This window comes from Eptesicus fuscus, chromosome 9, assembly GCF_027574615.1.
Source record: "Eptesicus fuscus isolate TK198812 chromosome 9, DD_ASM_mEF_20220401, whole genome shotgun sequence".
NCBI lineage: Eukaryota > Metazoa > Chordata > Mammalia > Chiroptera > Vespertilionidae > Eptesicus > Eptesicus fuscus.
The window spans coordinates 31187448-31215427 of record NC_072481.1 but is presented as its reverse complement, the minus strand read 5'-3'; the positions used below and the strand labels follow the sequence as shown (position 1 = coordinate 31215427).

General features: G+C 55.0%; 1 protein-coding gene across 1 annotated transcript; it reads right to left on the bottom strand.

Annotated features, from left to right (window-relative positions):
• Positions 1-1512: 1512 nt before the first annotated feature.
• On the bottom strand, positions 1513-23889 carry TTC22 (tetratricopeptide repeat domain 22). The gene is made up of 7 exons (XM_054721261.1): positions 23218-23889; positions 10355-10410; positions 10033-10148; positions 9288-9406; positions 7389-7550; positions 6326-6478; positions 1513-5627 (listed from the first exon to the last, which is right to left on the bottom strand). Exons 1-7 carry the CDS (start codon positions 23788-23790, stop codon positions 5088-5090), a joined length of 1719 nt encoding a protein of 572 aa, XP_054577236.1. The 5' UTR covers positions 23791-23889; the 3' UTR covers positions 1513-5087.
• Positions 23890-27980: the final 4091 nt, after the last annotated feature.

The window sequence follows — 27980 nt, the reverse complement described above, 5'->3', positions numbered from 1 at the left end:
ACTCACAGAGGAGCTGCAGTTTAATGGAACCATTTACATGCCAGAACTGAACAAGCCCCCCACCGAGCTATTGCTGGGCTTGGAAACATGAACATGAAAAATACATTCAGATTTTTTAAAGTGTTCCGTTTATACAGCAACATATGTGACAGAAGAGAAAGCAATCTAAGCCCTAAATAGTTAAAAAGCCACTCCTCAGTACTCTTTCTCCTGCCTGCCATTCAAGGCAGTGTGGAGAGACCTCAGGCAAGTTACTGAACCTCTCCCAGCCTCAGTTTCCTCGCCTGTAACATGGAGATAACCCTGAATACATAGCTTATGGGCTTACGAGGTTAAGCGAGGTAAAGCGTGTGACTGGCTCATGGCAGCTTCTCATTAATTGTGATGGTGATGAAGATGAAGATGCTTTTCTTTGTCCTCCCTGTGGGAAACTTCCCCGCTCCGTCAAATTGTTCTTTTGTGGCCACCTAGAGGCCAGCTGGAGCTTTCCGCAGCTCCACAGTTCTTTCTCACCACTGCTTGCCAAGAACATCCCTCTCCTCCTCAAAATCAGAGAGCTCGCCTTCCAAGCAGACCTGGGAGGCCGGAAGGTGCCCGGGGCAGGTGGACTAGGGCGTGGCCTGGCCAGTGACTTCAGCCCCACAGAGCCAGGGCGGGTTTCTCATGGAAGCATGCCGCCAGGCTGGGGGTCGCTTTCCGCCTGCCCATTTCACTGCTGAGTTGTAAAGTGCTAAACGTCTTACCTTCCCTTCCCTTAAACAAGAAAAAGTTAACAGCCTGAGAAAAGGAGATATTTCACTTCGTTTGGCATCCGGCCACCATCGTCCACACGGCGCTGCTCCCTTGGGGCCGGATTAGGGCCGAGAGAGCCCTGTTCTGTTCTGCTGGCATATGCTGGCACCCCTGTGTGCAGGCCCCAGGCTGGGCGCCCGCCGCTGGAAGCCAGGTCGGAGCCGGGCCCGGCCGTCGGCGGAGGAGCCAGCCACCTTCTGAACAACTCAAACACTGCAACAGGTACCACAACAGAAAGAGAGGACGGGGCCAGACGTAAGTAACTTGTTCAGGTCACCATGCTTAATTAGGGTCTGTTCCGTGTGGCCTCAGCAGCTGGACTTGAATCAGAAGATAGAAACTACAGAAAAGAGGATTTCAACTAACAGAAGGACGAACTCAAAAGATAGACCCGTTGGAAAATGGATTGGTTCCTTCAAGAGGTGGCGAGCTACTTGTGTGCATGCATATGAGCCTATCCAACGGTTAAGTTCAACAGGGGGTTGGGGCATGCGTGGGGAGGGGGGGGATGGGAATGGGGGGATGAGGACAAATATGTGACACCTTAATCAATAAAGAAATTAAAAAAAATAAAAATAAAAAATAAAATTCTGTGGCACACCAAAAAAAAAAAAAAAAAAAAAAAAAAAAAGAGGTGGCGAGCTGCCTGTCTGCCGGAGTGTGCACATGGTTTAGGCCCTCCTTTCAGAACAATCACTGTGAGAGGAGTCCTGCTTTATCTTTTTAAAATATATTTTTATTGATTTCAGGAAGGAAGGGAGAGGGAGAGAGAGATAGAAACATCAAGGATGAGAGAGAATCCTTGATCGGCTGCCTCCTTGCACGCCCCACACTGGGATCAAGCTTGTAACCCCGGGACGTGCCCTGACCGGGAATCGAACAGTGAACTCCTGGTTTATAGGTCAACACTCAACCACTGAGCCACACCAGCCGGGCAAGGAGTCCTGCTTTCGATGGAGAAGCTGGAAGAGGCGATGACTAAGGTTCTCTCCAACTCCGAGATTCTGGAAACCTGCAACTGAAAAATCTCACCTGCTTTCCTTCACCAGGCCTGGCTCCCACTGGCTACACGGGCGTTTCGAGCCGCCTGAGGTTGGTGCTAGACGCAGAGGAAGGAGTGGGCAGGCAGCACGAGGCGTGATTTATCTTCATTACTCCCATTACGGGGTCATTAAGGCTTTTGCTCTGCCGTGCTCCCCTAAGGAGCTCCTGCTGCTTCAGTTGTGTGACAGGCAGTTGTTCTCCCAGCTGCCCAGTGGGCAGGGGTGTTTGCAAGGCTCAAAATTGTAATTAAATAAAGATCAGCCACTCACTAGCCTCCCCCAACCGGCCAGAGTCGCAGTCCTGGGGGCACAAGGTCTGGCTTCAGCAGGGGCTTGCTGGAGAGGGGTGGCCAAGGACCAGGTCCCGAGGCCCAGGGACAGCCCTACTCTCCTCCCCACTGGGCTGGGGAGAGGCCACTAATACAGGATGCGTATGACTGGTGTGGAGGGGAGGGTAGCCAGCTCTGCCAGCTAAAATCTTCCAGAGCTTTCTGTTAGTCTCCACTGCAGCCCACCAGGCCATGCGTAACCTGCTGGGCAGGGTCCAGCCTGTGAGCTCCCTGAAGGTAAGGGCAGGTCTGTTTTGTTCTCCACTGGAGCCCAGAGCTTGGCACTATGCTTGGCACTCGACCAGTGCTCGGTACGTGCTAGTTGAGTGAAGGAATGGAAGGCCGGTTGTCCTCTTAGACTTGATAGACGTAAGCTTGGCAAAGGAGGCAGCCCCGAAAGGGCAGAGAACACTGGCCCACAAGTCTGGAAGTGGGGCTCAAGTCTGAATCTGTCATCGGTTCGTGGCTTGACCTTGGCCAAGTCCCTGCTTTCTTGTCTCCGTTTCCCAGTGGCAGAATTGGATAACTGGCCTGAGGCTGGAGAGGAAGAGGAAAGAAAGCCCATGCTTTCTGGTTGAATTCTGGGCCTCAGAGGTCCTTGGGCTGCAGACCTGGCCCCAGCCTCAGCCCTGGGGACCTGGTGATGGAGTCACCTGTTTGCAACTGAGGTAGTTACATCACTGCTGTGAGTTTCCTCAGTCCCACCACCCAAACCGAGCCTGTCTCGTGTGCCAAGCTCAGCGCAGGGCCTGAATCAGTTATAGTTCCTGCTGGAAAGAATCCAGAGTTGGGGCAGGGTGGACAACAGGCATACTGACACAGTTACGACCCGAGGAGAAGGAATAAACGCCACGCAGTGGGACACAACACCCCGAGAGCTCTCTGTGCATAAAACGGAGTGACTGATGAGAGCTGGGAGGGTTTGGTAAGACTTCTGGAGGAGGCATCTTTGAGCCTAGAACTTGGGATAGAAATCACAGGGAAAAAGCCAGTGGAGGAAGAGGATGTACAAGGTCACAGAGGGAAAGCAGTTTGGGAACAGAGAGACCAGGCACTGGAGCAAGGTTTGGGACAAAGGGACAGTTAGAGTTGGTGATCACAGACACAACTCTAGACATAGATGACACATCTCCCAGGAAGAGCTATGTTCTAGGAGGCAGCACCGAACTGGGCAGGTCTGGTCCACATTCTGGCTCTTCCTATACTTACCCGAGACCTGGGTCAGTATCTCCGTGTCCTCATCTGTAACGTGAGGATTAGAATGCTGCTCCCCCGGGCTGTTGAGAGAACTACATGTATGAAGTGCCGAGCCCACAGGATCTGTCCTGGAAATGGGGTTTCCCATCTCTTTTTGGCTTTTGGTCAATATGCAGACACCCTGAGAGAAGCTACACTAGTTAGTCGTTCATATGACTGGTGTGAAAGAGATGACCAGAAAGGAAGTTTATTGAAAAAGTTTGACAGGAGGAGGAGGCCATGGGCGAAGAAATGCATTACCTTGGGGACAGGAAAACAGGGAAGGAAACAAACAGGGAAGCCTGGGGAAGCAGACAAACTGCACCAAGTTCCCAACTGTGCCAGCAAACTGCCTTGGGTTCAGTTTGCCTGTCTGAGGAAGCAGGAGAAGAAAGATGGTGTTCCATCATGGGTGGAGAAGGGACGGGGAGGAGTGGACAGGGCTGCACCTCTCAGTCTGTTCTCCATCTGCCACTGGAGACATGAGAAGCAATGTAGGGGCTGGCCTACCCCTGGTTAACATCTGGGGGTCAGAGATACGAGGGAAGCAGTGGGTATAACTTTTTAGCAGGGGTGGGGAACCTTTTTTTCTGCCAAGGGCCATTTAGATGTTTATAACATCATTCGCAGGCCATACAAAATTATCAACTTAAAAATTAGCCTGCTGTATTTGGTCAATCATTAATTAACTCAGCCCTAATGCTTGGCAGGGCCAGACCAAATGATTTCTTGGGCCTTATATGGCCCGCGAGCCAGCCGTTCCCCATCCCTGCTTTAAAGAAAGGAACAAATGCAAAACAAATCACAAACCATTATGGGGGGGTCTTGCCATTGCAGTTATGTACAACTAGCTTTCCTGGGGTCTGGTAAGAACTTAATCTGGAATTTTAGGGTAAGCCGTTCTTGTAGGTAGGTCCACAAAAATCCAGGTCGGCCATTCTAAGATTTGGTGGCAATCAGAGTCTAAGTCTTTGACAATAAAATCGCACATCTAAGATTCTACGTCTACAATTCCAAGAGTGTAAAATTCTAAGACATTCTTCATTCTCTTGCGGAAGGCCCAAGACTGGGTGGCATTTCCTGATGGGTGGGTCCCTGGGTTCTCAGAACAGGAAGTCAAGCACAGGCGCTATTGGTGGGCTTTATTCCTTGTCTGGGAGCCTTGCAGACCACTCTGTGCAGGGATGAGGCCTGCTGGAAGACTGCTAGCCAGGTAGGAGAGCCCTGAGCACCCGGGTGTAGACCTCGGCCCTGCCCCTTTACTGCTCACGGTGCAGCTTGGCGCTCTGCTCCAGCCACGGCTTTTCTGGCTGCAGGACCCCGGAGACCCACTACACTCGACTAGGGGCTTCATTATGAGGACAGAGTGTTGCTCACGGGAATCCAAAGACTGGCACTGAGGCCTCAGGGGTTGTACCGCGAACTAGAAACCCCACAAAACAGAGACAGTTTTCTTCTGTATCTCCTAGGAAACTCGCAGCCACCCTATTTTCTCGGCACATCTGCCCAATTCTGTCCTTCAGTTGGCGGTCTCCTGAACCAGGTCCTACCTCCAGGGGCAAAGTCAAACTGCCCGGCAGTCTCCGAGGCCCCAGTCCAGTTCCTGAGAGAGAATCTGATTGGCTCTGTTCAAGCAGGGCCCAGACTTGGTCCAATCAGCTGTGGGCAGGGCCTCGAGGGCGTGGCCTCAGACGGAGAAGGCCCGGCGGCCCCGAGGTGCCCCGGCGGCGCCCTCACCGTCGCGTTCCATGGTCTCGAAGAGCAGCCGCACCAGCGCCGGTCGCCCCTGGGTCACCAGGGCCCGCGCCAGCCCCAGCATCTCGCCCGTGTGCCCGCGCCACACGCGCTGCAGCTCCTGCCGCAGGCGCGCCGCCGGGTACTTGCCCTGGGCGCGGTGCAGCCACGCGTCCACCTCGCGGCCCAGCTCGCCGTCGCTCAGCTGCGCCTGGCTCCACTGCGCCAGCAGCGCCTCGAGCAGGCAGCCGAAGCCCTCGGGGTGGCTGCAGCCCGCGTCGTCCAGCTCCACCACGCGTTTGAAGCAGGCCGCCGCGTTGGCCTCCTCGCCCTTGATGCGGAGGCACTTGCCCCGCAGCAGCTGCAGCTCAGGCAGCGTGGCGCCCAGCTCCAACTCGCCCGCCTTGGCCAGGAAGACCAGCGCCTGGTTCAGCGCCGCCTCATCCACTGCCAGCAGCTCCTGCATCGCGTCCACGCCCATGTAGTAGTAGACCTGCGGTGGGGTGGCCAGGGTGAGCCTTTCAAACCCCCACCCCCACCAACACCCCCACTCGCCCTGGCTGCTCCCCGCTTCCACAATTATTCACCGCAAATTTTGGTCCCCCTTCCCTGGAAAAGGAGAGACAGTGTTCTGATTCCAGTTCCAACCCTACCACTCTTGGCCACATAACCTTGAGCAAGGCAACTTGTGGGCCTCAGTTTTCTTTTCTTTTTTTAATTTATTTATAGATTTCAGAGTGGAAGGAAGAGGGAGAGATAGAAACATCCATGATGAGAGAGAATCATTGATCAGCTGCCTCCTGCAAACCCCCCACTGGGGACCGAGCCCACAACCTGGGCGTGTGCCCTTGACTGGAATCGAACCTGGGACCCTTCAGTTCGCAGGCGGACGCTCTATCCACTGAGCCAAACCAGCTAGGGCCTCAGTTTCCTCATATATAAAATATGATCTTGTCACCTTTTGGTAACTATTCCCTGTGCACACTTCCTGAGTGCTTAGAAAGAACTGGGCCCTGTTCTAAACGATGTCCGTGCATTTAATCCTCACCCGTAGGAGGTGGGTACTGTTATCAGGTAGGGCGATGCCCCCTATTACTCCCTGTGTCCTAGGATCCCAGGCCTGGCCTGGCAGAAAGTAAACAGGTTCTTAGTAAGCCATTGACTGATCAGCAAGCCAAGAAGCTGCCTTACCTGGCCGATGTCCAGGTAGGTCTTGAGGCCTGGGCATACCTTGACCACTTCCTCGAGGTCTGCCTTGGCGCAGGCCAGGTGGTTCCTGTCAGGCATGCCTCCGAGCCCCATCTTGACCCGCTCCAGGTCGTGAAGGTAGGCTCTGATGTGGACCTGCCCACAGAGAGTCAGCTCAGGAAAGATGCTCCAAGCAAGGACCCTCTGCCCTCCTTTCTGCCCTAAATGAAGCCAGTCTCCTTCTCAACAGCAACTCGGGGAGCTTCTGTGGTGTATCAGAAAGCCCCGGAGGTTGGGACCCAGGAGTTCTAGGTTTTAATGCCGTGCCAACCTGGGCTAGCCACTCCCCCTTCTGAGTCTTAGTTTCCCCGTCTGTACAATGATGAAGAGCCCTTCATTCATTCACTTATTCATTCAACATATATGTATTGAGTGCCCACCATATGCCAGGCCCTGTGCTAGGCAGTGGGGGTGCAATGGTGATAAGACAGATGAGCCCCCTGCCCTGGTAGAACTTAACATTCTAGAAGGAAGATGATCGTGAACAAGTAAACAGCGCCATTTCACGTGATAAGTGCTATTAAAATCTGAGCACGGTGATGGGTCGAGGTCACTGGGGAGAGCTCTGATTTACTACCTTAGGCTACCCCTAATCTACCCTACTGCCTTTCACCAGCACCCCCCATGCTCCAGGCATGGTGCATTGGATGTTATCCCATTTAGTCGTCTCACCACCAGTCCCAGAGTGATGAGTGGAGATGTCAGATTTCAACCAGGACAGTCTGACTGCACTGGGTACCAGTCAAGAAGAGGCTGCAGGCCACTGGCCACGTAGGTTATTGTGGAACGGATGCCTGCAGTGGGTGGGTGGGTGGGTAGGGGGAGGGGTCCTTTATTCTTTCACTCAACAACTGTACCGAACCTAAACCGTGTGCCTCGTGACTCCTAAGCTCCTTTCTACCATGAAGGCCTCATTATCTCTGAGCTCCGGCAACAGGGTGTTGGCCCGTGGCCCCTGTTGTCTGACTCCCGAGGTAGGAGGAGGTGGAGCTAAAGGGTGACTCACCTTGGCCCTTGTGCAGTACGCCTGCCAGTTGAGCTCCGGATCGCGTAGGCTATCCAGGGCCATGTTGCAGGTGCCAATGGCCATATCCTGCTTTCCTAGGAAGTGGAAGATTTTGGCCAGGCGATTCAGGATCGGGGGTTGGTCCTTGGCAATCTCGATGGCCTGGGTGGGTAAAGGGAGGAGGGTAAGAGCAAACAATTTGTCTGTTTGTCTGCAAGAACTAGCTAAATAGTGCCTGATCTTCAGGAACCCCAACTCTGGACAGAGTCCGGTCGTCGCCATGCTTATTGCCCATATCCACCTGCCGGGAAGCTCAGTCTTCTCCTGGAGCCCAACACTTGGGGTACAGCTCATTGCCACTTAACTCTCGAGAGCTGGACTGGCTGCCGTGCTCTCTGCCATGTTCCTGGGTCATGTCCAATGAGCCTCTCCAGACCCCAAGCAAACCCCTTTTCCTCAAGACACAGCCAGTGTGCTCTTCCCCAGTTTCTCAGGGCAGGTGGGGAGGGGCCAGAGCCAGCTTCTCCCTCCCTGTACCCAGTGCAGTGTTTCTAGCTCGGCCACAGCACTGAGCCCCTGTTGTTCCTGACGGCGGCCCCCGAGAGGGTGAGTTCCTGCAGGGCCGGGGCCCTGCTGTGCATCTCGTTGCCCCAGCACAGAGTAGGTGCTCAAGGAGGAGTGAAGGCCGTGTTTTTGTTAAATTGGACATAACTCGCAGAACACTCACGAGCCAGTGCTAATGCTCTGTCCTAAGACCTCTCATCAAGAAACTGCTCATCACCCACCATCGAACAACAGGGACGCGCCCTTGCAGGGCACAGTGCTGTGTGCCGTGCCCAGGTGAGTGGTATCACAGGGCCGGCCTCCGGGGAAGGCTTCAAAACTGAGCTGAGCGTAGGAACTGCCACATACACAAGGTGCCAAGAATAAGGCTTGCACAGCACTTTACAGTGTATAATGAACAGTTTTGTCAGCTCCTTTGAGTTTCTCAATCACCTAGAAGGCAGGCAGGCCACATAGTAAACAGATAAGGAGGCTCAGAGATGGAAGTGACTTGCCTTAGGGTCACACAGCCTGTGGACACAGCCGGCACTAGACCCTGGCTAAACCCACCCTCTTTCCACTACCAGGCGTCCTCAAACTACGGCCCGCGGGCCACATGCGGGTGTTTTTGCTGTTTTGTTTTTTTACTTCAAAATAAGATATGTGCAGTGTGCATAGGAATTTGTTCATAGTTTTTTTTAAACTATAGTCCGGCCCTCCAACGGTCTGAGGGACAGTGAACTGGCCCCCTGTTTAAAAAGTTTGAGGACCCCTGCCTAGGCCACTGGAGGTGGGAGGGACAACGCGAACCAAGGCCCTAGAGCAGTGGTCGGCAAACTGCGGCTCGCGAGCCACATGCGGCTCTTTGACCCCTTGAGTGTGGCTCTTCCACAAAATACCACGTGCAGGCACGCATGTACAGTGCGATTGAAACTTCGTGGCCCATGCGCAGAAGTCGGTTTTCGGCTCTCAAAAGAAATTTCAATCGTTGTACTGTTGATATTTGGCTCTGTTGACTAATGAGTTTGCTGACCATTAGTTTTCCCTAGAGGAAAAGCCTGAGGGTGTATCTGGGAAATGGTGAGGAGCATAGGAGACAAAGCTGGACACAGGCTCGGGCCAGACCGGGTGTGGGGAGGGCCTGGTTCTTCGGCCAAGAGGATCGATGATAAGGGAGCACTTCTGTTTTGTTTGGGATGGAGAGAGAGGCCTGGAGGGAGGGCACTTCCTGGGTGGGCACACAGTGGGAGGTGAAAGTGGGGGTGACGCCCAGAGAAGCAGTGGGTTCCAGAAGAGGAGGATGGGGTGGTAGGCTCCGTCCCAGTTTGGAGAGTGGGTGTGGCTGGGGGCACCTACCTTGCCAAAGCAGTCCAGGGGGTCGGTGCCTGAGTACCCGCAGTCGTGGACGCCCATGGGGGTGGTGGAGAAGGTGTGCGTCCTCTCCAGCAGCATCCCGAGGTAGCACCAGGCCAGGGCTGGGGGGCGGAGGGGAGAAGGGTCTCTAGGAGGCATCAGGGAGGGGAGAGGGAGAGGAGCCACGAGGAGGGAGGGGACCAGCTGCACCCAGGTGTCGGCTCCCAAGAAGAGAAGGGTCAGTGGCATGAAATGCCGGAGGGCCACTCAGGGACCCACCGAAGGAAACAAAGGTGGGGAGAGGGGACGCGTGAGTGAATGGATGAGCGCACGGTGGTGCTAACCTGTCTTTACTGCATCCCTCAGGGGACCCTGAAGGTGCACAGCCTCTCCGGCTGCAGCTCGGAAGTTCTGGCCCCTGTTCCAGCCCCGTGGCCCCGTGGCAATGCCTGCACTGCTCTCCAGCACAGCCTCCGTTCCCAGCCAGAAGGTGGGCCGAGAGGCTGAGCTAGAAGCTGTTTCCCCACGTTAGGCCCGAGACACACACCTGAACACGTGCGGGTGCAGTGATTTGTGATTGGTGTATTCACCTGTGCAAGGTGAGTGAGCTCTCAAGATGAACAAGTGAATATATGAGACAGAGGGTGAGGGAGAGAAACAGGGTCCAAAAAAGGGAGGCAGTGCTGGCGGGGGCGAGGGGGGGAGGAAGGACAGAGAGAGGCTGCTCTCCACCCTCCCTGAGCCCTACCTTGGTGGTGGGGGTCCGAGGACTTGAGGACTTGGCGGAGCAGGGCCAGTGTGCGGTTGAAGGCGGGCAGCCTCTTCTGCTCCTCTCTGCCCAGCTCCAGGAAGATGCCATCTAGCCTGTGGCCGAGGAAAGGATGCAGCTGGTTGGTACCCCCTCCAGCTGTCCCCCGTGTGCTGTAAGTCCTCCCTTTCCCTGGCCACTGGCAGGGAGCGGGGCTTGGGGAACCCTTGCCATGCAGATGGGCTCAGCCACTTCTCCCCTGGGCTCCAGGCCACACCTCCCCCCCCGCCCCTCCCATCCCGTGCCCCCTTCCCAGCCTGACCTGATGAAAAGCGTTGCCATGGTGAAGTACCAGCCCCTTTTCTCCTCCATGGGGATCTGGGGAAGCAGAGAATGGCCGGTGCTGCTGTTATTGAAGTGCTCGGGCTACTGTTCCTAGATCCCCACATTTCCCCTGAACCCCGAGACGCAGCCAGTCGTACAAGGGCTTTGGCCTTAAACATTCTTGATCTAGTCCTGGCTCTGCCACTGACTGGCCGGATGACCTTGGGCAAGTCACTTCCCGCCTCTGGCCACAGAGGATTTGACGAGATGACCTGTGTGAATGCCCTGCACGAGGAGCCCAGCACAGAGCCCCGGCGGGATACAGTCCCTCCCCTCCTGTCCTGCTCTGCAAGCTCAGCTCCCCTCCTTGGCCCCCAACCGCACTCTGCATCCCCCCACCCAGGGGCCCACACTCCACTGGTCACCTCTCCCCGCCGTCCACCCGCTCTCCTCCTTGGCACCCCCCTCAGCTCCCACCTTCCTGAGAAAGCCCCTTTGGGCATGCTCAGTGAGCTCAGCTGAGGCCCAGGACCCCCCTGAACCACCTCCCATCGTTATTCTTGCCAACCTTGCCGTGCATTTAGACCGACTTGGGCACCAGATAAAATATTTATGCTGTTATTTATGGGAGTAGCTGTTCCTGCCTCGGGAAGGAATTTTAATGAAAACCAATAAAACCCCCAGTGCATATCAGCAGCTCCGCTCAGGCTCCAGCCCCTCCCTCTGCATTCATCTCCTGTCGATGAGCTCCAGGCTCCATCCTGCACTCACCCCCACCCCACTGTGGCTTCCTCAGCTCAGACCCCATCATCCCTCCCCCCCAACCCCCCACCTCCCGGCTCCTAGCAGCTGGGGTGAATGCATTCCGTGCAGCCAGCATTCCTGGGCATCCGTGGTGTGAGGCCCAGTGTTGGGTGTGGTGGGGATGTGGAACTGAAAGGGAGCCGCACCCTGGCCCAAATGGGCTGGCAGCCTGGCCGGGAAACAGACCCAGGCGTAAGTAACACAGCGTGCGGATGTGGAGTGCCTGCCACGTGCCAGGATCCTATAACGATGATTCCAATCTCACAACACCTGGGTGTCATCCCATTTTACAGAGGAACATATTAAGGCTCAGAGAGGTGAAGTGACTTGCTCACGTTCACACAGCGTGCGATGTCAGAGCTGGGATTTGGACCCCTTTGTTAGTCTCCGAAGCCCATGCTTCCCTCACCACCCCAGGTTGCCAATAACTATAGTACAAGGCGGAGTGTGACCGAGGCCCGGAGAGGGATGCAGGATGGAGACAAAGTCTAGCAGAGGATGGGCTGTGGGTGGGTCTTGAATGGCAGTGGTATTTCAGAGGGTGGGGTGGGGGACAAGGCATCCGCTGGAGGGCTCAGCATGGAGGTGTGTGGGCAGCCTGGTGAGCCGGAGCATGGCGTGTGAGGTGTGGTGTGGGGGAGCTAAAGCTCACAAGTTACGTTGCAGCTGCTCCGGGGAGGCCATGGATGAGCTTGGAGGGAGGAAGAGAGGAAGGGAGCCTGTGAGTCAGATCCCAGTGAGTGAACCAAGACAGACTACCAAGAGGAGGCCCCACTACGTGCATTTCTCAGCCACTCCTCCCCAAGTATCTTCCTGTGTGGCCCAGGCTGGGCCATGGGGATAGGAGAGGCAAGAGGCAGGTCCTGCCTTTAGGAGTTCCTGGTCTGGCAGGAAAGTCAGAACCAAAGACACAGAGTAAAGGAACACCAGGGGTATGGGAGGAGGTACCCTACAAGATCCAGGGGTACCCCCAAGGCTTCCAGAGGAGGGCGAGCTAGAGCAGGGTTCCCAAGGACAAGTAGGAACCAACCCAGTGGATATGATGTAAGGAGGCATTCCAGACGGAGGGGACATTGTGTGCAAAGGCTGAGATGAGTGAGCATGGTGTGTTGGGGGCTCTGCATGCAGCCCCGGGTGGCTGGAAGGGGCGGGGGTGGTGGTGGTGGTGGTGGTGATGTGCCAGCCGGGCTACACCAGGAGGAGCCCCTGCGTGCCAGGCTTAGGACCTGGAGCTCTCCCACAGGGCAGCAGGGAGCCACAGAAGGGGTTAGAGCTGGGGAGTGCCAAGGTCCAATGTGCTTTTACATTCACCTTGGAGAGTAATCCTGTTCTGTATGAGGGGATATGTGTAGGGGGCTTTAGCTGGAACAGGCTGTCCGGAGGGGAGAGAAGCAGGTCTCCAGTGTTAAAGGGCATCCTTGAGAGCTCAGGGGGGAACACTGGCCAAAGCCACAGCTGAGGTCAGCTGCTGGGTAACCTTCCCTGCTGCAGCTGCAGAGGACCTGGGATGCGGGACGGGACCTCGGATTCATGGGACAACTACTGTCGGCCAAGCTGGCTGAAGATCTGGTCCTGACCATGGAAAGATTGAAGGCATGTGTGCCTTAAGCTCCCTGGCTGCTGGAAGGTATGATCTCATGACCTCTGACCCCAGGCCCACTTTGAGGTTGGCCAAACTGAGTCATGATAGTCCTGCTCCCCGTCTCAGGCTCCTTATAAGGAGGTGTGGCCACAAGCGAGAGCAGGGGTAGTAGACGTGGGGGCTGTAACACCAAGAGCAGAGGCCAGGTGGCCCGTGGCTGGCACTGGGCTGAAGAGTTACACCTCGGGCTGTGTCCTTATCTGCAAAGGAGGATAATAATACCAACTTCATAGGCATGTGCAGCAGCGCCTAGCCTGGAGTACTTGCTCCATTCATGTTTGCTCCCTTTCTCCTGGTTTGGGTTAAAGCTGAATGGAGTTAGGGGTGTAACTCATGCCTTCATAGTCCTAGCCTCAAGCCTTGTCCACAACACTCAATTATTTTGATCAACCTCCTTATTATATCTTGGGGACACTGAGACCACAGAGGTGAAGCAACTTACCAAAGGTCACACAGAAGTTAGTATCAGGGGTTAAAAACCCAGTGGTTTCCCCACCACTCTGATATGCTTGAGTAATTCAAGAGCCTGGCTATGGTTCGAACTAAGCAAGCAATACTACCACCTGGTGGCAGTATGCCTGAATTGCAGGGACAACTCAGTTGACGCTCCTTCCCCTTCAACTAGAAGACTGAAACTGATTTTCAGAAAAGTAGCTAGATGAGTGACATCTGTATGACATCACAAAAACAGTCCCTTCTTAGATTCCGGCTTTTGGGGTGGAAGATACGGAATGGAGTTAATTGTTTAAATGGATCTGATCTGAAACTTTGTTGTGCCTGAGGTTTAATCTAGCTCCGTGATGAAGCTGGTGGATGCCATTCACTCTGCTGTGCAATTCTGGCCCTGAAATGGGCTGTCTCTTTAAAAATTCTTCTGGTTGTAACTGAAGCAGCAGCTGAAGCTGTTACCAGGGGCAACCTGGCAAGCCATCTTGCGTTAAATTAAATTAAACAGGCCTCTGACTGCTCCCTCCCTCCTGGAGGAGGGAAGGGCTGTTCTACCTCTCTCCCGGAGAATAAAGTTGCTGTGAAACCTCTTACGCTGCAAGGAATTCACTTCCAGAGTTGATGGCTCCCAGAGGCAAGATGTTTGCAGGCAGCCTGGGAGGGGCTGCAAAGACCTCTGCCAGAAGGGTGTTCACTGAGGGCCTGCCTGGCGTGGGATCTGGGCAGGACGGCTCACCCGTTCTCCTGTTACAGCCTTATCCTGAGCTGGGGCTTCTGGGGCCTGTAAGAGGGGGCTGGCCAATGTGTGAGTCAGCCCAGGCTTCAAGCTGGAGGGCTCTCAAATGTGGCTGCTCCTCGGGGCAGATCTGTGGGAGGGGACTGGGCAAGGTGCAGGTGCCAGCACTGAGCCTGATTTGAAATCCTTAGACCCTGGTACGAACTGAAGGTGAGAGTGAGGAATAGAGCTCAGGAGAGGGGTTCGCAGGACATTTCCCAGCTTCTCGGAGGCTCTCACTATTAAGTCCCTCATTTTAGAGATGGGGAAACCGAGCCTCAAAGAGGCAGAGATGCTAGTATTTAAATAACCTGGTATTCAGGCCAGGTCTTCAAGTTAACGTTTTTCCCATAACACCTAGCTGCAAGTGGTCATACAATGCTTATCGTTTAAAAAGTGCACGCACACAGATTCCACTCGATCCTCAGAACGCCCTGTGTGGAATGTAAAGTGGGTTATCACTACCCTCCTAGTACAGATGGGAACATGGAGGCAAGATGATGTCCTTAAAGTCACGCGGCCAGTATGAAAGCCTGGACTGAAACCTAGGAATGGTGCTTTTTTTTTTTTTTTTTTTGCTATGAGGATAAAAGCACGTTTTATGGAGCACTTGCCATGTACCCGGCACACAGTCTGCATGTGTTAACGCTTCCCGCCCTCTCCAGACTCACCTACGAGGGAGAGACTGTCATTATCCTGATTTTATAGATGAAGCAGCTGTGGTGCAGAGTGGCCCCGATAGAAGGTAGCAGAGCTAGGAACTCAGCAGCTTAGCCCCCGAGTCCCTGCACCCAACTACCCTAGACTAGTGGTTCTCAGAGTGTGATCCCGGGACCCACAGCAGCAGCATCACCTGGGAATTTGATAGAAGTGCAGATTCCTGACTCATGAAATCAGAGACTCTGGGGGGTGGGGCCCAGCAACCCATGTTTTAACAGGCCCTCGTGGGGAAACCTGTACGGCACTGCGGGGAGCCCAGTGAGAACAGGCTGGCTGGTGGGTCTTTTGAAAATGAGCCAAAGGATCAGAAGTTGTAATCCTCAGGAAAGCCTGAAGGTCCTGCAGTGTGATGGGTAAGTGACAAAGGTGGGTGGGGTGGTAGAACCTGCAGAGGATAAGCTATTACAGAGCAGGTCTGTGTTAACTCAGGGGTACAAGGATGGATGTTAGCCATTCTATTGACTTTGAAAGGTGGCCCTCCAAAGAAGGAAATGCAGGGGTTGGCCAGTGATCGGCAAACTCATTAGTAAACAGAGCGGCAAACCACGACTTTCGAGCTGCATGTGGCTCTCGAGCCGCAGTTTGCTTACCACTGGGCTAGGCTATTTTAAAGGATCTCAATAGAAGATCTTTTAGTCTACACGTGGTTTATGATTCTGTGGGCATCTGAATAGGCTATATAGGGACCTTGTTGGTTCTTAAGGAAAATATTCGCCTTGCACTTTGAACTTTGCCCCTGCTGACTGCTGTACTCTACATTTGCCAGTTAGTTCTTGACAGCTGACTCATTTTCTCTCAGGGAAGGGGCAATGAGCAGGAAAGGGAATGAACGTTTCTTGAGCGTGGACTATCCACCGGGCATTCGGCGCATCGTGGCCCTGGATCCCCACAGCAGCCCGAGGTGCAATGCATCCTCCTCCTTTTACAGGTGAGGAAGCAGCGGCTGAGAAAAAGCCATGGACCAGCCCAGCCCCACAGCCCGGGACAGGGCAGAAGTGTCAGGATCCAGTTCAGACCTGCCTCCCTCCAATGTCCCTGTTCTTTCCACCTCATCAAGCCAACCCTGTTAAAGCTGACACTGCGGAAAGAAAAGTCACAGCAAGGTGGCAGGACTCGGGAATATGTTCTTCCTGCACAACCGGAAAGTCCTCTGTGATGACACAGAGCAGCCTCCCTGATCTGCACACCGAGCCCCGCCCCCTCCCCACCTGGGTCTTCCCTGCCACCTGCGGGGCATGCACAGGAAGGCAGAGCAGGGGTCTCTCCTCTTCAGTGGGTGCGGGGAGTAAACAGAGGGAGGGGACTGGAGGCCACTCCTGCCTAGAAAAGCTACTGGCTCAGCCTGGGCCTCAGCTTCCGCTTTTACAAACTGGGATGGTCCACTTGGCCTGCCTGAGCCACAGGTGTGTTGGTGGTGGTCAGTGGGACCGGGTGGAGGGGATTTGAAGGATGGATGCTATGCCATGGAAGTAAGTCACTTGTGCATCCCTGTCTTGTGTTCCCGGGAGGTTTCTGTGTGAATCTTAAGGTCCGATCTGCAGCTCCCTGTTGTCACCCTTTCTGGTCCTACCCAGGTCTGTCCTGCAAACCCAGGCCCTGTGGGTCACCAGTGCTTTGCACTGGTCCCCCAGACTTGCAGGACTGCCTTGAGCCACTTCTCTCTCTATTCCACTGTCCCCAGAGAAAAGGGATCCTGTCTAGTCCTGGGTCCAAATCCAGCTCTGGCACCAGTAGAGGCTGGGTGGGTCTAAGAAGTCCCTTGCCCTCGGTAGTGATGCCTGCGTTTTCTCAGCTCCTCCCATAGGTCCCATAGTGCTGTGTGCACCCTTAAATAACTTTATCGTTTCTCCTGTAAAAGAGGCAGTTGGGCCAGATGATGCTAAAGGCTTTGGCCCTGGGTCCTGTATCAATGAGGAGGGGAGACTCAGTTCCCAAACTTTGCCAGGTAAGCAGGGAGAGAAGCCAGCAGCAAACTCAGAATATGCTAATGTGTGTGTGTGTGTGTGTGTGTGCACGCACACATGCGTGTTTGTAAGCAGCGTGGGAGGAGAAACCTGCCCATGAGCTCAAAAGTTGGAGACCAACTCTTAAGCCCTCAAAATACTGTCCCCACATTTCCTAAGCTGAGGTTTCCCACCTCCTTCTGTGTGTTCATGCATTTTCTTCTGCCAGGAGGTTCATTCCTTCCCCCACTTCTGTGCCTCTCAAAGCCCTTCCTGTCCCTGAAATCACCTACCCATACCTTAGTCCAGCCCCTCATTCAACAGAGGAGGAAACAGAGGCCCAAGGAGGCGAGATGACTTGCCTACTGCCAGGGCAGGGCTGGGGCGGGTACCCATATCCTGGCTCCTGACCCCAAGTGGGGCTCTTCTCTAGTATCGTTGTTCTTTGTCCAAGGCGGGTTCTGGGCCAGGATGAGGGAGGCCACAGGAAGGGCAGGAGGAAGCAGAGAGGGAACGGGGCTCACTAAGAAGCAGAGTGTGTGGCTCTCGTGTGTCCTCCTGGCAGCCCCATCAGGGGATGAGAACAAGCCGCCTGCGTCCCTCGATGCTCACTGGGGCTGGGCCTTCCCTCTGCGACCCCAGCTGTACCCCTCCTTCTATACCCACTGGGCTGGTACCACTGTCCCCAGTTCACAGAGGAAGACACGGACTCCCCTGCAGCCTGCAGACGCACACACTGACCGAGGTCACACCTGCATCTGTCCTGCAAAGAGCGTCAGTACCTTTGGGGCAGCTCTGATGTTGGGGGACGAGGGGAGAGTGAGAAAGGAAGACTGAAGTAGAGAGAGGGGCAGAAGGTTGTGTGTGTGTGTGTGTGTGTGTGTGTGTGTGTGTGTGTGTGTGTGCTGGGGACCTCGGGGTTGCTGACTGGCTGTGTCCTTGGCCTTCCTGCTAGGTCCCCACCCGCTGGGTGTGGCGATGGGAATGTCCACACCTTTGTTTGTGAGGCCAGCCTGCCAGCACTGCCTGCCTCCCCACCCGCCCCTGCTGGCCAGGTGAAATCTGGTACAATGGGGTCACCTTGGGCAAGTTACTTCCATCCCTGAGCCTTGGTACAGTGGGGAATCACAGTACTCAGCTGGCAGAGTGTCTGTGAGGTCTGAATAAAAATCAAGTGAATGTAACCTTCTGAGCTCCGTGCCTGGGCACAGGCTGGGCGGCGGGCACCCACTGCGGGGCGGGCCTGCCCTGAGCCGGGTGCAGGGGCGGAGAACCGGCAGCCCTGCACGTGTGCATGTGTAACCCACGGGGAAAGGGAAGAAACTCCAGTAGCTGAGTGAGCTTGGGACGGGGATATTACTTCTTTAAGAATTATGAGTTTGAGTCATCTTATTTACAAAAAAACTTATTTATAAAAATAGGGATTTTAAGACTTAAAATTCAGTTATTCAACTACATTAAATGTAACAGCCGTCACAAACTCCTTCTGGGTGTCCAGCTCTGTGCTAGACAGTAGTTGGTGGGGGAAGATAGAGGGAGACACAGGGTTCCCCCTCCAGGGGGCAGATCCCTTGGAGATAAGCCAGAGGCTGGGAATAGCTCTGCTCTCAGTGACAGCAAAGTGCTGTGGGGCCAGAGGGTGCAGGGAGACGGGCTGGGCTCCTAATGCGATCTGCATCCTGCCTGGAGCCTCTCATGTTCTCTCACTTCACCCGCACAGCAACCCTGTGAGACAGATGTTAGAATCCCATTTTGCAGATAAGGAAACTGAGGCTTAGAGAGGTGACATGATTTGCTGATGGAGACAGAATTTTAACTTGGTCTGTCTAATTCCAAAATATTCTTAACACCCACTCAACCTTGAGATTTGCCCCCAAGAATCCATCTGTGACTGTGTGTGTGTGACTGTGTGTGTGTGTGTGTGTGTGTGTGTGTGTGTAGGGGGATGGGAGGAGGGGAGGAATGACAGATAAAAGCAATCTGCCTGATCATATTTTTGTAACTTGAGAAAGAGGAAAGGGAATGAAGAGCTGGGAAAGGAAGTCATAAACACTTGCCCCCCCCCCCCCCACACACACACTTGGCTTATTTTTGGATTATGGGCCAAATTATTAGCTTTTGTGATGTTTTCTCTTGTAATTTTATTAGCAGACGAGCAGCTGTTCATTGGTTCTTCAGCTGCTCTTCATCCTTTGAACGGCAGGGGCTCCTCCTGCCTGGGACAGCCCCACCCCATTAGGAGGGCGTCCCTCGGAGCTGCAGCCCCGGTGGGTCAGACCACCAGCTGCTCACCCAGCGGAGCTGCTGTTGGGGGCGACCCTCTCAACTGGGTCCCACAACTGCTGCTCTGCGGTCCCATCTCCTCCTCCCCGGGCCCCAACTCTGACTTCATCTCTGCCCTCATCCTTCCAGACCCCCCTAATGATACATGGAAACCCACCTTTTCTCCCTCGACACTTCCTCCACCCTAGATTCCCAGTGGTTTTCAAGGGGTCACGCTCACGACCCGCCAGCCATCTGCACGGCACTCATCACCCCCCCTACCCCCCCACCCCCACTTCTCTGACTTCTCCAGAAAGAGCAGAGGCTTTGGAGTCAGGCAGAGTGAGGTGGATTCAACTGCCACTGACAGTGTCCTGGTAGAAGTTACCTAGCCTGGCTGTGCCTCAGTTCCCAGATCTGTAAAATGGGATCGGGGTTCTTGTGAGGACGGCCTAGGACCAAGCCCGGAAGGCACCCACAGATCTTCATGAATATCACTGTGCAGAGCTGTGTGTGGGAGGAAGGGAGCCTTCGGGGGGAGGAGGGGTGATGTTTGAGCTGGGTCTTTATGGGTGGAGTCTGCCTTCTACGCAGAGGGCACCTAGCTGCGCAGGGAGGGATGAAACAGCACCTCGTGTTCGGAGAAGGGTAAGTAGTTTAGACTCGCTGGCAAGTAGGTTCAAGGGGAGGAGGAGGAACCGGGGCAAAGAGGAGGGTGGGACCCAGATTCCAGGGCGCTGAGCAGTCAGGGCCGTCCTGTGCTCCTCCCCCTGAAGCTTCTGGCTGCCCCTTTCTGGGCCTCCTCCCCTGCTCCCATTTGGGTATCCCCAAAGCCCTGGGGCTCTGCAGGTCCCCTTCCCCCCAGGGCCCTCTGCTGGGCGTGCCCTCACCTCCTTCCTGCCAGTCAGCCCGCTCCTGCCTGTTCCCAGCGGCCCTCAGCCACTGGAGCCCAGAGGGAGTGCTCCTCCTCCAGACGCAGGCACTCCCCCTCCGGCCCCAGGACCCCGACTCTCAGGGCACTGCTGACTCGACATTGGTCCCATGTCCCCCGAGTACACGTCCCTTGTCAACCTGGGGGCCTATTTTTGGTTCAGAAAGTGTGGTCTTCGGTGTACAGCACTCGGAGATGACTGTCACCTGGCCCAGGCCACGTCCTGATGCCTGTGACCTCAGCCAGTCGTAGGTACTTGCCCTTTGGCTCCTGCTCCCAGAGGAGGGGTCCAGGCAAGCCTAGTTAATGAAGAAACACCTCCTCCCTTGGTCCATGAGCTGCTTAAAGACAGGGCCTGGCATGCAGCAGGTGCTCAGTACATGTGAAGATGCTGAGGGCATGCCTCTCAGACATGCCCAGAATTGACCGGTTTATGCACCTGTCAGCTCACGATTCAATCGGATAATCAGTGAACCGAGATCACTATTGTTTAATGTTCACGGAGCAGACACTGAGGCCAGAGACGAAAGTGACAGCAAAATAATGAGAGCTGGGGGCTCAGACCCGAGCCCCCTTCCCCTGACTACAATGAAGTCATCGTCATTATGCTGATTGCAGCTATTTCTTGAGCACCTACTCTGTGCCAGCGACTTTACAAGCACGAGCTCTTCTGATCCCCGGATGATGAAATGGGAGCTCCAAATTCCCAACTTTCTCTTAGGATTTGTTGGGGGGAACTGACCACAGCCCCTCTGTCCAGACCTGGGGAGCAGCGGCTGGGCCAGGCCTGAGGACACAGCACACAGGCTGGTGGCCACCTCCCACCTATGCAATCAGCTCTCTCCCCGGGCCACTGGGCAGTGCCCTGCTCCACACTCTCTCCTCTGGGAGGTCCCTCACTAGGTAGGTGGCCCCACCAGGGAGGGAGGAGCCAGCCTCCATTCCATCCCTACCCCCAAACCTCTGCCTTCCTGCCCCCCTCCTCCAGGAATCCTTCCCCAGGAGCCCCTTCCGGAGAGCAGGAGGGGACCTTGGAGACCACCTTACCCCCTCCCTGTCCCCCTTTCACAGACGGGAAACCACAGCCCAGGGCGTAGGCCCCACTCTGCTGCCGAGACCACACTCAACACAGACATGCTGGCCATGCCTTCCCACTGGGGACAGCTGTCATTCAGGGCCTCGGGCTTTAAAACAGGAGACCTGGGCCCCTGTTGGCCCCACGCGTGGCCTCAGCTGCACCCAGTGTGGGGTGGAGGTGACCCCCTCAGGCCTGGAGAGGCAGGGGTTGTCTGTGATCCTGCCGTCTCCGTGCAGGCTCTATTCCAGGTGCTTTCCAAATATCAGCTCTTAGCTATGGCATCAACCAGATGAGAATGTCCCCATTTAGCAGATGAGGAAGCCAAGGACATCAGTACCATTAGTGTCCCCATTTTACAGAGGGAAACAGAAGTCAGTGATGCTAAGGACGGACTGGAGGAGAGAGAGCATGGGGGAGCTAAGATTTGGACCGGACCCCCTGACTGAGTACCGTCTTCATCTCTACCCTGTACTGCTCCTCAAGTTAAACCCCTGTGCTCCACCCTGCACCCCCTGAGGTCTGGACTCCACAATTCCTCTCTGAAGCCAAGAGCTTTGGTGGAAAAGGCTCTAAGAGGATGTGCAGAGGCTTTGTGAGTGGAGCCCTGTGTGAAGGTGTGTTGTTATTTAGATATCACAAATCTAAACCATAATAAAATGTCATTGTTATCAGTTCAACTCTGCCTGTGCTGTGCCTTCACAGAAAAATCACGATACCTCTCCGAACTGAGGTTCCCTCTTCTGTAGGAAGGAGGACAAGGCCTCTACTCGCCGGTCATCCAAAGCAGGTTGCCTCTGAGATGGCACCCAGTGATCCCTACCTCCTGATATTCGTGCCCCATGGAATCCCCTCCTTTCAGTGTGGACTAGACCTACCGACTCGCTTCTACTGAACAGAATGTAGTAAAAATGATGGCTGCCCACATGGCAAGGATTTGAGGGAGGCCTCTGGCTGCAGCCAGTGAGGAACTGAATCCTGTCAACAGCCATCGGAACGAGCTTGGAAGGAGAGCCAGCAAACCTTCAGATGAGACCACAGCCCAGAGGCACCAGCTGAGCCACCAAACCCTGCGATAATACATGCTTATTGCTTTAAGCTGCTAAGTTTCGGAGGGTATTCGTTATGCAGCAATAGGTAACTAGTATACCTAGTATTTGTCTATTTAGTGCCAGGCCCTATGCTGCACCTATATTCATTCAAGATACAGTTAGTGAGTCCGCTGTGTACCAGATATTGGGTGTACGTACGGCGGTAAGCCGGGCAAATGTCCTCACTCTCAAAGACCTCAAGGTTGAGCTGGGGAGACAGACTTGTAAATGGACGGCGTGAGCAGTGCTATGGGAGCCCAGGGAGGCACCTGACCCAGACTGGAGAAGTAAGTGGAGGGATGTCCGAAACTGTGGAGAACCTTCCAGGCAAAGGTAAGCAGAAAGGCACCTCGGAAAGAGGCCAAGAGAGTGACAAAGTGGGTGTAAGGAGACCTGGCTCGGGGGGACAAGAGGAAGTAGACCACAGGAAAAGCCTGGCTGGGAGGGGGACGTGGCAAAGGGGGGCTGCGATCACACAGGGCCCCCCATGCCCACCGCAGAGCCTTGGACTTGTCTGCCAGGCAGTGGGAGTCGCTGGCGGTTGTTAGCAGCTGAGGAGCATGGGTAGCAAGACTGAGAACATGAACCGGCCGCAGGTGGAGGACGAGGCAGAGGGTCAGACCAGAGGGCAGGAACCCAGGCCGGATGATGGACTGGTTCAGGCAGGGACTGATGGAGGCTGGGCTGTCGGAGGGAGGTTGGAGAGGAGCTGGCAGACCTCAGAGATAGGAGGAGGCGGAATGGACAGGATTTGAGGTCTGAATGGATGGGGATGGGGGTGAAGGGGAGACAGGAGGTAAGAATGCTGCCCAAGTGTCTGGCGCGGTGTCCCTGGTGCCTTTTCCTTGGGTGGGTGTGCACAGACACGTGGACAGTTACTTGCTGGGAGGGGCAGGATGAGAGGGATGAGTTAGTCAAGTGGAGTTTGTGGTGTTGCCAGAATAAAAATCTACGGCAGGCTGCCCCACTAGGAAGAGGGCCCATCCCTAGCCCAGCAGAGAAAAGCTCCAGAGTTGGCCTGGGCCCCACGGGGGATGCTGGAGAGGAGAGGGACATGGAAAGGTTCTCTGGAAGCCAAAAGGCCAGGGTTGTCTAGGGGGTTGCGGGAACAGCCTTACAGACCTTGGGGACCACAACCTCAGCCCTCCCAGCCTGGGGAGGAGTCACCCACCTGCTGCCCGTAGCTCAGCGCCTTGTCGTAGAGCGTGATGCCCGCCGCCAGCACCCGCGCGCGCTCCTCTGGGCTGGCGCAGCCCACGTCGAAGCCATGGGCATAGCCCTGCTCCGCCAGGCAGCGCGCGGCGCGGACGTGGGCGTCCCTGTCCGCCTCGGAGTCGGCATCGGCCGCCAGGCCCATGAGGCCGGCCAGTCTCCCGGCGCAAGCCTCTTCCTCTCCCTCCTGCCCCAGCCGCCCGTACACGTGCGCCAGATTGGCCCAGGCGTTGAGGTTGCCCGGATCCTCACGGGCCACCTGCAGGAAGCTCTCGCGGGCCTCGTCCAGCTCCTCCAGGTAGAAGGCAAAGGTGCCCAGCAGGTGGCGCACCGCCGAGCGCCGCGGGGCGGCCGCCAGCCCCAGCTCCTGCCGCAGGCCTTCCCGCTGCAGCTTCAGGTCCCGGGCGCGCAGAGAGGCCGGCGAGCGCGGCTCAAAGTTCAGCTGCATCTCCAGGTGGAAGTGGCCCGGGAGGTAGTCCAGGTCGTCGATGAGGGCGTCCAGGTCCTCGGCCACGGCCTCGGGGTCCGCCATGTCTGTCCCGCTGCTCCCCGGGCCCGGCCCTTGCCCCGGAGGCTGCGGAAGGCAGTGGATTGGGCGCCCCGCGAGCCAGCCTGGCGCGGGGAGCTGAAGGTCAGCGCTCGGCGGCGCAGGGCGCGGCCACCTCCGGGTCCCGGGGCGCCTCCCGCCGGTGGGTAGGTCCCTGTGGGTGTTTCCGCTTTCACCACTCAGGTGCACAACCAGGTGTGCCAGACAAACAGGTGCATTGCCAAATGCGGGCGCGCAAAGCCCGGTGCATGGCAAAGGCGTGTTTTCACTCTCTGTGCGGAAGAGACGGAGGCTCAGGAGGAAAGGGACATGCCCAGGTCACAGAACTGAGTCGCGCTCAACCAGGCCTGGAACCCAGCCAGGCTCTTCCTCCGTGGGCACTGCTCCACCCTCCCTGAGTGAGCTCGCTGACTGGGAGAGTCCGGACCGGCCCTTCCAGCTACCCGCACCGGCCGCTCACCTCTGCTGCTGTCCCATCGCCACCTTAGTTCCGCAGTGTTCTTCCTCTGCACAGAGCCTGCCACCTCCCTCCCGCTCCTCCTCTGGCCTTATTTACCAGGCTGCGCCACTGGGATTTCCCTGCCTTCTCCGCCCGCAGCTGGCCCCACTGCAAAGACGAAGGGGCTCCATGTGCTGGCTCGGATGCTGGTTCTCCATTGCTATTGTGCGACCTGCATCATCTCACACTGCGCACTTCCCTCATCTGACATGAGGGTGACTTCCCTGCCCCCAGGGGCAGGGTAGATCTCATGGGTAGACCTGGTAAGTGTCACTCTGGATAACTGCCAGCTCCCACTCCTTACCCTTGGTCCCAGCCCATCCGGCACTCCACCGGTGGCCTTGTAAGGCGGGGGTGGGCTCCCTACCCTCCTGAAGGCTGGGCCGTCACCACCATCCCTGCTGCAAGGCTGTCTGTCCTCCAGCGCTTGGCTTTTGCGCCAAGCCTGTCCCTTTTCACCGAGGCCGGGCTCCTGAGACCCTGTTGCTTCAACCTTTCGAAAAACAGAGCAGCATCTTCAAGAGGAGAAATGGAGCCAATTAGTAAACCTGGGAAAAAAATATTTGACTTGAACAATAAAAAACAAAAAGTAGATTAAAACAACAGTCTGGAACCTGTAATTTTAATTTAATAATTTTTTGGTTAATCCTCATCTAGGGGTATTTTTTTTCATTGATTTTTTTAAGAGAGAGTGGAAGGGAAGGAGGGAGGGAAGAAGGGAGAGAGAGAAACATCGATGTGAAAGATACACATCAATTGGTTGACTCCTGCACGCACCCTGACCAGGTCCAGGGATCAAACCTGCAACCCACGTACATGCCCTTGGCTGGGACCTGCAACCCTTTGGTGTGTGGACTGACACTCTAACCATTTAGACACACCAGCCAGGGCTAAAATTTAATACTTTTCTGGTGATCATGAGATGAAATGTGGGCTCTGACCTTCTTGGAAGGACAAGGAATGGATTCCAGAGTGTTTGGCTTTTTAAAAATATTTGATTGTGGTAATATATACTTAACATAAAATTTACCATGTTACCATTTTTAAGTATACAGTTCAGTAGCATTAAGTATATTCACATTGTTGTGCAACCGTCACCACCACCCATTTCTAGAGTGTTTTCATCTTCTCAAACTGTAACTCTGTGCCCATTAAACAATAATTCCCACTCCCCCCTTCTCTAGTCCCTGGTAACCACCATTCTACTGCTGTCTCAATATACTTGACTACTTCAGCTGCCTCGTATGAGTGGAATCTATATATATAAAAGCCTAATATGCAAAGTATCCCCTTGGGAGTTCGACCCACCTGGGAGTTCGATCGCTTGCTATAACGTGCGCTGACCACCAGAGGGTGGCACAGAATGAAGGCAGGCCCTGGCTGGCAGCCAGCAGCTGCTAGGGACGCTACCCGTGCACGAATTTTGTGCACTGGGCCTCTAGTAATATAATATTTTCCCTTTTGTGTCTGGCTTATTTCACTTAGAATAATGTCAGTGTTCTTCCATCTTGTAGCATACTTCAGAATTTCCTTCTTTTTAAGGCTGAATATTTCTTTGTATGTACATTACCCATTTTGTTTATCCATTCATCCATTCACCCCAAGAGAGTGGCTTCTGTCTCTTGACTATTGGGTACAATGCATGTACAAATATCTATTTGAGACCTGCTTTCAATCCTCTTGGGTATATACCCAGAAGTGGAATTGCTTGGTCATATAGTAATTGTAAGTTTAATTTTTTGAAGAACTGCTATACTATTTTCCATGGAGCTGCACCATTTTACATTCCCACCAACCATGCACAAATGTTCTTATTTCTCTACATCCTCACCAACACTTGTAACTTTTCCTGTTTTTGTCTGCTTGCTTTTGATCTGACTCTGAGAAGACGAGCAGGAGTTGAACGGGGAGGTGTATTTCAGCAGCAGGAAAGGCATGTGAAAAGGCCAGAGGCTTGCCGTGCAGGTGTGCCTAGGGACAGAGCAGCCTCCTATGGTTGGCGCTTACAGCGCATGGGGAGGCGATGGCAAGGGATGAGGATGGAAGGCAGTGGCCAGAGCCCCATCACAGAAGCCTGAATCTTGGCCGAGAAGCTTGACTTGACTCGGTTGACCTAAGAAATGGTTCCAGAATCTGGATGAGTTAGAAACTCTTGCAGCCAGGGAACTCTCAAACCTAGTTGTGAATTCCATATCCACTGTGTGGTCCTACACCTCACAGATGTGAGCAGGGCAAATTACTCTCCCCATCTGAGCCTTAGTGTCCCCTTCTGTGAAATGGGGGTAGGAGGGGGGGTTGCAGCAGTACCTACAGCAGAGAAAGAGTGAGTTGCTGTGATGGGGAGGCTGTGTGCTAACTGTAGTCCTTGCTGCACAGCTGCCTCACCCTGGCCTTCTCTGGACTGTCTGGCAGCCAGGACTCCCATCACAGCGGACCTTGGCTGATAGCCTGTGGTCACTCCTCCATGAGTCCTACAGCCAGGAGGCTCAGGTGGGACAGAAGCGGCCCAGGCAGGTCTGGGACACCCTGAGAGTACCTGAGCAGGCCCAGGGCTGGTCACAGGGGCTCCCCTGGCACAGGACTTGGTAGTGTACCCAGCCACCCCTCACTGACACCCCAAAACAGCTCCTCCAGGAGGCTGCAGTCATATGTCTGCAGGAAACGGAACCTTGGCCAGGGTCACTTGCCCAAGGCCACCGGCTGGGAAGCTGCAGGGCCAGGATTCAAACCTGCGTCTCTTTGAGGGTTTACGGATTCTTGGGAAGCTGGTCTAGGTTCATTTGTTTGTTCATTTGTCACTCAGCAAAGATTTACTGAGCATTTACTATGTGCCAGGTGCTGCCCAGGAGTGAATGAGACACAGTCTCTGCCCTGGACCTTCTGCAGGTCCCTTTCCGAGGGCAGTATCGACCTCTCACTGAGCTTCTGCTGCATGTCAGGAGCATACCTAAATTAGCCCACGGACCTCACAGCGATCTGGAGAGACGGAGACTATTCGCTTTGTTTTACAGGGAAGGAAGCTGAGAATCAGAGAAGGAGGTGGCTTGCCCAAGGTAGCGCAGTTGGGAAGGGGCAGCATCTGTGCTTCAGCTCCGCAGTGCAGGGTGGACACTGCCAGCCACGCCTGGTGCCTGCCTGACCTGCTGCCTGAGCGGCACGGCTGTGCCGGGCGTCCAACTTTCCTATTGAAATGCTGTGTTGGGATGTCAGAAGGGCATTGGGTGGGGCCGGAAAGGAGACCGCTGTCCCAGTAGTCCAGTTCCACGAGGGGCTAGATGCAGAGACCGTCTTATTTCTGACTTAAGTCCGTCCTGTCATCATAAATGATTCCTTAATGTAGGAGGGGGTGTAGTTCTCTGTTGTGCTCGATAAAGGAGGAGGGGGGAAGAGAACTGTTGGGAGCATATACTCTCAACTCCTTTCTTCACCTAGTAGGTCACACATATACTTCGGTGAGGAGTATAGGAAGCCTTCCCTGATCTACCCACCCACGGGCTGGGTCAGAGGCCTTCCTCTCCCATGGGCCTGGCCACACTTTGTGGTCATTGTTTCCCCTGCTAGCCTCTCCGGGCTGGGACCTCATGTAAGCCCCCTGCACCCTGCACAGCCTCTGCAGAGAGGGCGAGTGTGGGGGGATGTCTGAAGGAGGATGAGTCCTGACTCCATCCTTGCCATC